The sequence below is a fragment of the Phyllostomus hastatus genome, unplaced genomic scaffold, assembly GCF_019186645.2.
Source record: "Phyllostomus hastatus isolate PE091 unplaced genomic scaffold, TTU_PhHast_1.1 phas_scaffold_78, whole genome shotgun sequence".
In the NCBI taxonomy this organism is placed as follows: domain Eukaryota; kingdom Metazoa; phylum Chordata; class Mammalia; order Chiroptera; family Phyllostomidae; genus Phyllostomus; species Phyllostomus hastatus.
Window position 1 is genome coordinate 47864112 of NW_025334041.1, and position 12001 is coordinate 47876112.

General features: G+C 42.6%; 1 protein-coding gene across 1 annotated transcript in view; it reads left to right on the plus strand.

The window, feature by feature from the left end:
• The window catches only part of CDHR3 (cadherin related family member 3), a 77395-nt gene that overhangs the window by 23253 nt on the left and 42141 nt on the right, over window positions 1-12001 (plus strand). Inside the window, 2 exon segments of the mRNA XM_045828542.1 lie at window positions 3197-3362; window positions 6807-6904. Of these exon segments, the coding sequence (XP_045684498.1) occupies window positions 3197-3362; window positions 6807-6904 (264 nt within the window).

Sequence of the window (12001 nt, forward strand, 5' to 3'; positions counted from 1 at the left end):
GGGCTGGGTGAAAAAAGGTGAAGGGATTAAGAAGTACAAATTGATAGTTACTAAATAGTCACCAGGATATAAAGTGTAACTTAAGAAGTATAGTCAATATTGTAATAACTATTTATGGTGCCAGGTGGGATTTTGTAAATTATATAAATGTCTAACCACTATGCTATACCCCCCAAACTAATATAAAATAATATTGAATGTCTACAGTAAAGACAAAAAAAGAATTGATTGCTTTTCCCCAGAAACTACCCAATCTCATTGAACATCGCCTCCAGGGAGATCCTATTCTCCAACACAAACAGCTCACAAAGGTAGCACAGCTCACTTAGGTAGCAGAGCCATCCTGCTACCTAAGAACATGTCAATGCAATCTCTGGGCAGGACCTGGTTCATACTCAGGCAGGCTTGACACGCTGTAGGATGATGAGTCTTACAATGAGGTTTTTGAGTCTCTGACCCAGGGGTCTGGTCAGTGTTGGCCTTGGGATTCAGTGATTTAGGTCTTCCTGAAGGCGACTTCTGAACCAGGCCATCTGCTGAGACTTCTGGTGGAGGTGGGATGGGGAGAGGAGGATTAATAATACTGATGATAATGATAACTCACATTTATGGAGTATTTACTGTATGCTTGGAATTCCGTTGAACACTACAACAACACTATAAAGTGATGTACTATTATTTGCATGTTAAAAGTGGGGAAACTGAGGCATAGAGAGGTTGAGCAACTTGCCCAAGTCCACATAGCTCATTGGTGGCAAACTTGAGATTTGAGATCAGGCAGGCTGGTCCCAAGAACCCTTGCTCATAGGCCCCTCACTGTACTGGCTCCCTACTACCCAGCAGGAGAGGTATCACAGCTGCATTCAGCCCATGTGGCTGGTGATCATTGGTCAGGGGATTTTCTCCTGGAGAGTACCAACAAGGATAGCTCTGAGAAGCCAGGGAGACATGACAGCAGGCTCTACAGGTGCAGACTGCACCTCTCTGAGGTTAAGTAGAGGCCATGCCTGTCGCCTGCCCCTGTTCTGTTTGCCCATCTCTGGGCTTGACTCCTCTCTGTCCTCATCTACTGTCATGAACACTGTGGGCCTGATAAATGTGCTCAGCCTTGTCCAGAAACACTTCACACTTAATACACCTAGAAACAAACTTACTGTCTTCCACCAAAACTGCAGCCAGTTGCTTGCAACCAAATCAAGACTCCCCTACTCCTAGCTATGGCCTTCAGCATTCCCCTCCCTGCTCCAGTCTCCTCATGTGTGAGGTGAGGGCAAGTTCTACCAACCTATGGTTGTGATGATTAAGTAAAACACTCCACAAAATGGCTTTCAAGAGCCTGTCACACTAACATTTAATAAATATGGTAATAACAACAACAGAAACAACTTTCCCATCTGTGTTGGTAGCAACCCAATTCCTTTGGTTCCAAGATATTACATTTTGGACTTTTTTGACTGCTCTAGTCCTTTCCTCTGGAGTGTTAGAGCTAGTTCTCAAGGGAAAGGGGCTGTTCCTAGGTAGCATTGTAGTAAAGGGTTTGCCCAAGTTTGGGGTTCAGGAAAAGGCTACAGGCTTAGCTGGAAGTTAGGGTATAAGTCAGGACACAGAGTGGACTGTCTTGATAGAGGGGGCTGCTCTAGTAGATGTGCATTTACTAAACAGTTTTGACTAACAATAACAAAAGACAGCATTTCCTGAGAGTTCACTCAGTACCAGAGAGTGATATAAGTATTCCATGGGTTAAATCACTTAATCCTCGTAACAATCAAATAAAGTACCGTAGATACTTTTTTAATACTCATTTTATAGATGGGAAAATTGAAGCACATAAAGGTTAAATAATGGGAAGGCTGGGCTTTAAAGCCCAGTCAGTCTGGCTCTGGAGACTACACTCTAGACCCCTGTGCTTTGCTGCCTCTAATTTATCACGTACTAAGCATAGACACAGATCATCTCCACTTGTGAGGATACCAAGCTGACCTGGCTCATGGGTGGAGAAAAGACTACCTTGCTTTCCCTCTCAACCCTCCTCTTTATGCATATTCTCCCTTCACTGCACACAGTCATTCACATCTTTGGCTGTCCTCTTCTCTTAACTAATCCAGATCTTGCAAAGTCAAACACAGTACCCACTACTTCCTCCATGAAGCCTGCCCTGACTAGACACAGCTCATAATGAACTTTCTTCCCTCTGATTTTCCATAGTATCCTGATCTAGCTTTTGAAGTGACTTTCCCAAGTCACTTCAAATTCACACAGAAGTTCAGTGGTGGAAATGCCATTGGAGTTTAGTGCTCTCCTCACTACAGAATACTGAATGTCTCACTGTCTGGCCCAAGTTGTATTAATTTCCAGAAAGTTTTATTTGCATAATTAAGACAATTATGAAATTTGGTCCTTGATGCCCCAAAGGACTTGGGGCCTTTTGTGAGCTCATGGGCAGGGATGTGCACACAGATAAGAGTGCTCAAACAACTTCTGAGAGCTCAGAGAGCTCCCAAGAGCCTCAGGAGGCCCCTCCCTCCAGGGACTGCTGGGTTCCTGATGGCAACAGTTTAGATTCTGGTGCTGTGTCTCAGGCCCTGTTTCTTGCTGTCCCACCCACAACACCAAAATGCTTGTAGTTCACAGGACAATTTTCTGACAGTGGGAGAATGGATAGAAAGCCTACACACAAAAAACTATTTATGTTAGTAAACATCGTTCATTATTTCTGCAGATGTGTCCTTCCCTTGTTTATTCTTGGCAGTGGACTTGGGAAAACTAGAATGACGTGATGAGTCAAGATGTAATTTAACAGCAATCCCAGGAAAATGCAGCATCTCATTCTTAAAGACTAGAAAATCCAAGCGTATTCAGGGTTACTAAGGGACTCGTCTAGGAGGCTACCCTAAGTAGTGATAGGTTTTTCAGTTCTCGGGTTTTCTATTTCCTGTCAGTGGAACAAGAATATCTCCTGAATGTTTTTCTTTTTTATGAAAAGCAGCGTCATATGCAGCAGTCCCTTTAGTGAAGGTGTCCTGGAGCTTATGCTGGAAGGACAGAGGCAAAGAATTTGCTCCTCTGACAGCATGTGAAAGTTGTTTTCCAGGATGTGGGGTTGCTTTCTTCCTAATAAATATCCATTTGCAAAATGCACGCCTGCAAAGCAGACTTTTTTTCACATGATTACTAAGAATTCTGCATTTGCTTTTAGGTTGTCACCACTGAGAAGGAACAACTGGACTTTGAAACAGGACCAAACATATTTGATTTGCAGATTTATGTTAAGGATGATGCTGGTTTCATAGACCTACAGGTTCTAACTGTCCAGGTAACAGATGTGAATGAGCCGCCTCAGTTTCTAGGCAACTCGGCAAAAGGTAAGATATATAGGGGTGTGCAATATAGTCCAGATGGTGGCAACCCTGGGGGTCAGAGCAAAACAGAAAAGTAAATAAACATGCAGCTGTTTCCCTGGAAAAAACAGCTGCTCGATGAGCAGGGAATAAATAAAATCTCCTCCAGCCCAGGATGTCCAGTAATAATGATGAACGATTTACAAAGCCCTTTGTATCTATGGTTTTTCTTGGGCCTCTCCTAGTCCTGGGCAGGAAGAGGAGGTCAGGACCTCCAGCGGATCATTCTGAAGGAAGCTGGGCCAAGCCCATCAGGCTCATCACTGTGCGCTGCCAAGTCACTGACTAAGTTTGTTCTCCCCATGGACGCTGACCCCTTGAGAGCAGTGTGTGCCTGGAGTCTGCTGCAGAGCAGGGACAATACTTGAAGGGAACAGAGTAACTTCCTGCATAATCTCCCCCTGGCTCATGGCTTTGAATGCCATCCATACTGACAACTTTTAAGTTTACAGTTTTAGTCCAGGTTCTCTCCTGAACTCCACTCAAATATCCAAGCTATCTTACCTAACATCACCACTTGGATATCTAATAGGCATCTGTAATAGAAATATATATATTTGGTCTTATTCCTGTTCCTGACACAACAGTCCCAAAACCCTTGGAGTTCCAGTGATGAATGATAAACTTATGTTTTGTTATGTTAATGACATGTTTGGAGTACCCCTACATCACCTAAGGGTGGCAATGGTGGCCAGTGGAGCCAATCTTGTGATTAGAGAGTTAGAACTTTCAGTCCCCTCCACTCCTACATACTCTCCCACCCAGCCCCACCACAGCAGAGGGGAGAGAAGTTGGAAATTGAATTCAATCACCAATGGCCAATGATTTAATTAATTTTGTCCATATAAAATCCAGAAGTGGTTCAGAGACCTTCCAGTTGGTGGAGATCCAGCGAGAGTGGTGTGTCCAGAGAGCATGGAAGATCTGTGCCCTATGCATCTCTTCCATCTGGCTGCTCCTGAGTTATATTCTTTTACAGTAAACCAGTAATCTAGTAGGTAAAATGTTTCTTGAGTTCTGTAAAGCCCTCTAGCAAATTAATCAAACTCAATAAGGGTGTTTTGGGAACCTTAGATTTATATAACTGGTGGGTCAGAAGCACAGGTGACAAACTGGACTCAGATTGAGTTGAATTCTCAGCTGATGTCAGAGAATTTCTTGGTGTCAGAATATAACATCTCAAAGTCAAAGAGCTTCCAAACCAAACTTGTGTCCCACTTCATCCTTCAACCCCCACCATCCCCTACCCGGAAGCTGCTTTTCCAGTCTTTCCCATTTTAATTAATGGCAACTCCATCATTCTTGCTTGGACCAAAACTTTGAAGTCAACCTTGGCTACTTTCTGTCTTTCACACCTAACATCAAGTCCATTAGGAAATGTTGTTACCTTCTAAATCTATGCAGAATCCAAGCAGTCCCTAGCCTCTCCAACACTACCTGTGAGTCATGCCTCGCATGAATTAAGGCAAGGGCTTGCTCACTGGGCTCTCTGCTCTGCCCTTGCCCCCTACAGTTGATTCTCCATACAGCGGCCAGAGAGATCCTGCTAAACATCAGTTAAATCAAGGTATTCCTCTGTTGAAAATGCTACGAGAACCCCTCATCTCACCCAAAAGGAGAGCCAGTATTTTTGTAAGGCCCCATCAAATCTGCCAAGCCCATACCCTCACCCCCTACCATGCTGTCTCCCACACATCTCCCCTTCACTTCCTGTCCTCCAGCATTCCTGGCCTCCTCACCAATCTGTGAGTACCCCACTTACAACCTACCTTGACGTCTTGGCATTTGCTCTTTCCTCTGTCCCTTCTGCCATATCTCTGTGGCTCCACCTCATTTCTTTAAGGATCCTAATTCAAATGTCAGTGAACCTTTCATAACCAGGCTATTTAACATTGTTACCCAACTCACGACACTGCTTTCCCTGATTTTTCTCCATGACATTGTTTAGTAACATTCACACATTGTACTCATTTATTTTATTATCTATACCTTCCCACTAGAATTCAAGCTCATGAGAGCAGGGTTTTGTATTTTGTGAACTGCTATATTCCCAGTGGGTAGATCAGTGTTTACCATGGAGTGAGAACTCAGTAAACATTTTTTTTTAAAATAAAAGCATGAGCAATGATAAAGTGAATAAAAGCTGAAGCTCAGATGTAAGATGGCTTGCGTTTGAGTTTAGATTCTATTACTTACTAGCTGAGACAACCCAACAACTGAGCCTGTTTTCTTACTTGTAAAGTGGAGGAAATGACAACACCTACTTTCTAGGGCTGTTGTGAAGATCAAAGGAGAAAACATACAGGGTAGAGCAAAAGTAGGTTTACAGTTGTTTGTATGGAAAATAATATAATAGCTAATGAATCATAATACAAACCTAAACTCTTTGGCCCTGGCTGGTGTGGCTGAGTGGATTGAGTGCTGGCCTATGAACCAAAGGACCACCAGTTTGATTCCTAGTCAGGGCACATGCTGGGGTTTTGGGCCAGGTCCCTAGTAGGGAGCACATGAGAGGCAACCACCCAGTGATGTTTCTCCCCCTCTCTTTCTCCCTCCCTTCTGATCTAAAGATAAATAAAATCTTAAAAAAATAAACCCTTTGTTTTGCATACTTACAACTGTAAACCTGCTTTTGCCCTACCCTTTATGGTAAGTCCTCAGCACAGCACCTTAAAAAAGAGTTAATGTTAGCACTTTCAGTCATATCTTGCACAGAAAGATTCTCAAGAGAGACAGAGGCCACAGCAGAGAACATGGTGACACTCAGGCAGGGCTGGTGGTACAAAGTGACACAGCCTGCTCCTCCTTCCTCGTGACTGCCAAGAACTCTGAAGCAGATGAAATCAATTTTTGGTCCCTTTCTGAGCCTCCCTCTTGCAGCCCTCTCTCCCCACTTATTCCATCTCCTCTGTGTTCCACTATAAGGCCTCTCACTTCAAGGACTCATTTCCGCCGAGATGATAAGTACACTTCAAGGGATGACCTTAGCTCAGTTTATGAGGAATTTATGCATTAAAGGGGATCTGGAACATGGAGTAGCCTCACCTTGCACGTTCCTTCCCATGGTTACTTTCCAACTGTCTGCCCTTATCACCTTCCTCTCTCCCACCAAACAACAGTACCCTAGGTCACCTCTCGTTGTAGGAAATGTGTAAATACTTGATACCAGCTTGACCAACCCTAATACTTTATTAATTTCCATAAAAGAATCCACTCCTGCAAGATGACCATGGTCTCACTCGTGCCCTTTATTATTGCTGCGTCTGTTCCACAGTGCCAATATGCTTTATTTCCTCAGCTATGTTTGGTTTCCTTTGGCTTCCTTTGGTTGCCCTGGTTTTGAAATTTCTCACTTGTTTTATGAAATAAAATGTTTTTTTTTTTATTCCACTGTGGACATGGATGTAGGTCTGGACCTCTATATAGTGGAAGGAGCAAAGCCTGGATACATTTACCAGGTTGAGGCCTTTGATCCAGAAGACACAAGGCAAAATATACCCCTCAGTGTAAGTCTGTTTGTTGAACTGAAGACGGGCTGACTCAGAAGCCTGGCATCCTGCCAGGGTGGGCTTGGGCAGTGGCAATGGGAGAAATATAGTGCCCACTGCCAAAGCATAGAACACAGGAGAGGTAGAAGTGGATAATGGGCCTCTTGAGATGGACAATCCAGATTGGACTCTGTGTGATCTTGGACAAGCTCTTAACCTCTCTGAGCTTCAGTTTCTTCATCTGTCAAATAAAAGCACCTACCTCAGTAGAGGTATTATAAGTATTAGGGAATACATGTGAAGCCACTTAGCACAATGCCTCCCCAGCATATCAAAATTGCTTAGTACTTTTTAATTCTGAGGTGATAAAAATCCAGCTATATTATTTTTTAAATAATCATAAAATGTATTCCCCAAAGGCATTAACACTTCCTTTTTAGAGAGGAAGCCAAGCTGTTTGGAGCCAAGTTAAAAAAACAAAACAAAACACTAAAAATGAGTCCTGGGAATTCCAAAGAAAAGGAGGGCTTCCACAGAGAAAAGCAGATTGGGTTCTGGAGACCCAGTCTGAGACAACTGATCCCTCTTCTCAGTTAATCAGTTTTCTTGATGGAACTGTCAGTAGAGCCCTTGAAAACCTTAGTCAAAGAAGCCTCTTAGCTTGGGCAAGGATGCCTCAGCTCCCAGTTCTGCCCATCAAAGTGGTCTTGTGCACCCGCAGCAGCTGGCAGCCCAGGTAGGAGAGAATGATGCCAGGGGACTAACTTTGGAATAGGCAACACTGCTGCAAACCCTGCCTTACATATTCTCTGAAATATGATACCCAAGGAATAGGTAACACCAGGAGGCTGCTTCTGCTGGTTGCTGCATGATTTGCAGCTTAAACAGGACTACTTTTTCTAAGAGGAAATGAGCCTTAGGAGTAAACTCTAGAACAAATATAATGTGGTCTGCAGTTGTAGAAACAAAGCTATTTAAGATTATTGGACACATCTTCTTTTAAAATTATATTTTATTGATTATGCTATTATAGTTGTCCTGATTTTCCCCCTTTGCCCTCCTTTGCCCCAGCACCCCCCACCCCTACATGCAATCCCCACACCATTGTTTATGTTCATGGGTCATGCGTATAGGTTCTTTGGCTACTCCATTTCCTATACTGTACTTTACATCCCCATGGGTATTCTGTAACTACCTATTTGTACTTCTTAATCTCCTCACCTCTTCACCCATTCCCCCACAACCTTCTCCCATCTGGCAAACATAGAATGTTCTCTGTGTTCATGATTCTGTCTCTGTTCTTCATGTAGCTTTGTTTGTTTTTTAGATTCAATTGTCAATAGATAGGTATTCATTGCCATTTTATTGTTCATTGTTTTGACCTTCTGTTTCTATTTTCCCTTGATTCTAAATGGCTTTGCTGGACAGAGCAATCTTGGCTGTAGATCTCTGCTTTTCATGACTTCGAATATTTCTTGCCAATTCCTTCTATCCTGCAAAGTTTCTTTTGAGAAATCAGCTGACAGTCTTATGGATATTCTACTGTAGGTAACTAACTGCTTTTCTCTTGCTCCTTTTAAAATTCTCTCTTTATCTTTAACCTTTAGTATTTTAATTCTGGTGTGTCTTGGAGTGGGCCTCTTTGCATCCATCTTGTTTGGGACTCGGCGCTTCCTAGACCTGGATGTCTACTATTTTCTTCACCAAATTAGGGAAGTTTTCTTTCATTATTTTTTCAAATAGATTTCCAATTTCTTGCTCTTTCTCTTCTCCTTCTGGCACCCCTATAACGTGAATGTTGGAATGCTTGAAGTTGTCTCAGAGGCTGCTTACACAGTCCTCAATATTTTTTATTTTTCTTCTAGTTATTCTGATTGGTTGTTTTTGCTTCCTTACATTCCAAATCACTAATTTGATTCTCAGCTTCATCCACTCTACTGCTGTTTCCCTGTAAATTGTTCTTTATTTCAATTAGCGTATCCTTCATTTATGATGGGATCTTTTTATGTTGTTGAGATTCTCACTAAGGTTCTTGAGCATCCTTAAAACCAGTGTTTTGAACTCTGCCTCTGATAGAATGTTTATCTCCATTTTGTTTAGTTCTTTTTCTGGAGGTTTGATGTGTTCTTCCCTTTAGGCCATGTTTCTTTGTCTCCTCATTTTGGCAGCCTCTGTGTGTTTGTTTCTATGTATCAGGTAGAGCTGCTATGACTCTGTCTTGATAGTGTGGCCTAATGTGGTAGATGTCCTGTAGGGTCCAGTGGCACAGCCTCCCCTATCACCCAAGTTGGGTACTTGATCTGTACCATTCATGTAGGCTGAGTACTGCTTCCCCTTGTAGTTGAGACTTGATTGCTTTTGGTGGGTCAATGGGAAGGGTTTACCTAGGCCAGTCAGCTGCAACAACTGTCTATGACTACTGACCACCAACCTCCACTGTTCATGTAACATAAGCTATGCAGAAGCAGCATGATGATGCTCCAATGTGGTCTGTAGCTGTTCACTGGGTACACTGGCTCTGGTGTTTCCTGGATGGTACAGGCCAAGGTCAACCTCCATCCCCTACCCCATGTTCTGTCTGGGGTCACCCTGCATGATATATAAAGCAATCTGTGGTGGCTGCTACTTGTGCTGGGTTGGTGATTCACCTGTGAATCCAAGCTGTGAATCTAGAGTGGATGCTGCTAGTGCCAGGCCAGGGGCCACTTAGCAATAGGTATGGGGACTGGGGGCTTTCTCTGGCTGGTTGTTGCTTGTTTGATAGTATTTATGAAGTTGTGAAACATGAGCCAAGAGGAGTCATTCATATGGAAAAGTCACAGTTAACAGCTTGGGTGGGCCCATAAGTTAGGTGGGAGGGAGTCTCAGGTGATCTCCAGAGTGGTACAAACAGTGTTAGCTAAGTTGATAGAATCTCCGCTGTGGCACCTACCAGCTGGCTCTGTGGCTCTCTGGGGGGATGGCTCAAAAAAAGGACAATGGCCTGCCCATCTTTCTCTCTGGGAGAAAGCTGCCCCCCATCTCTCTCCCTGATGCCTGATACTTCAGTTCCTCCCTGTTTGCTACTAGTACCTTTCAAGCTGCTATCCCAGTGCTGGAGCTCGGAGGGAGTGAATCTGAATAAGTTTGTCTGTGGGTTCTTTAAGAGGAACTGATTGGGACTCTAGAAATTTCTTCCACCAACTCAATCCCCACTGGTATTTGCAGCCAGAAGTTATGGGGACTTATCTTCCTGGTACTGGAACCCTGGGCTGGGGGACCTGGTGTGGTGCTTGGATTCCTCACTTCCAAGATATCCCTCCCAAACTTTTACCCACCACATGTAGATGTGAGACCATCTGTCCTGTATCTTTCCCCCTCCTACCAGTCTGGATGGATGTGGTTTAATTCCATAGATGTTGGCCTTCCATTCTTCTTGATTTGTGATGGTTCTGAGTGATTGTTGTTCTATATTTTAGTTGTAACTTTCTTGTAGTTTTGTGAGGAGGTGAGCCATTCTTACTTATGCTGTCATCTTGGCTGTAAGTCTGAACACATTTTAATTTAGGGAAATGTCAATGCTGTTATTTGAAGCTATCCTTTGGTCAAAAAACAAAAACTGTTAACAAGTCAAAAAAACACTAGAGAAAAAAAGGGTAGACTATTCAGCTAATAGTTCCCTGGTTCTTATTTGGTCCAACTTTATGTAAATCAGGAATCTGAATTGCACAGTGGTAATTGGCCAGCATCATGCACTCTGATCATTTATTATGGAGCAGTTCCAATTGGTCAGTGAAAATGCAAATGAGAATATACCTATAAGATTCCAGTTGGATGGGTCGGGTCTTCATTCATTGGTTGAAAGCCGAAACTAGGAATGGTCTTATAAGAGTGGACTCAAAAAGCAGGAGCACAGTGCAAGTGGTTGAAAGCTCAGTTTGAGATTCTTCCTGGTATGCAGAGTATGTGAGATCCTTTGTCAGCAGATGGCCATTAGATTCTCATTATTTATAAAATTTGGGCCCCCCATTAACTGTGGGGAATCCATCTCAGCAGATAAATGCCTTTTCTGGGATCACATCAAATGACTCTCTCAAGATCCACACAACCCATTCATTTATTTAAGATTCTATTTGCATGAATAACTAAATAAATATGCAAACACTTAATGGGTCTGTACTATGTGGTAAGAGCAATACTAGGTTCTTTAAATGCATACTTATGAATAACATACTTGTTATATCAGTTACAAATGTGTTTGAAAATAACAGAAAACTTAACCACAGTGGCAAATAAGGGACTTTTTTCTCCTATAACAAGTCCAGAGGCAGGCAGATGGACAGTCCAGAGCTGGCATAACTGCTGCCGTCAGAAACCTGGGCAATTCCTATCTTTCTGCTCTTCCATCCAGAACATATTGGATTTGTCCTCTATCTTCACTTCATGTTTAGAAGATGGCTGTATACTTCCAGGCTTTACCTCTAAGTTCCAGGTAAGAGGAAAAGAAGGAGAAGCTGACGAAGAGGAAGAAGAAGAAAAGGAAAAGAGAAAGAAGGAAAGAAGGAAGGAAGGAAAGAGAGAAAGAAAGAAAGGAAAAGAAGTGGAGGGTGAAGAGGGCTGGTTAGTTCAGTCTGTTTTTTTTCTTGGTAGGAAAAACAAGACCCTCCTGGAAGCCCTAACCAGAGGACTTCTGCTTACTTCTCACTGTCCAGAACTCTGTCCTATGGCTGCTGTTGCTTGATGGTGACAAGGGAAAAGGGATTTTGGTATAGATTAGGTCAGTAACTCAAAGTTATACACTTATACCTTTAGCTCATTTCAACATTTACCAAGAATTCACTATGTGCCAGGCTTTCTATTAGTCTATTTAGATATAAAAATGACTAAGACACATTTTTGTAACTCAAGAAGTCTAGATAGGAGACACTCATGTATACCCCAAATAATTATAATTCAATAAGATAATTACCATAAATTTGCACAAGATATAATGGGGGCAAAGTGGAAGGAATCTCAGCTGTGAAGAAAAAAATATTCATTTTTAAATATTCATTTTTACTGTATTGTTCCAAATTATGCAGAAGGAACAAGGTCATGGCCCCTTTAAAAACACCTCTTAGATCAGGTCGTTCCGTT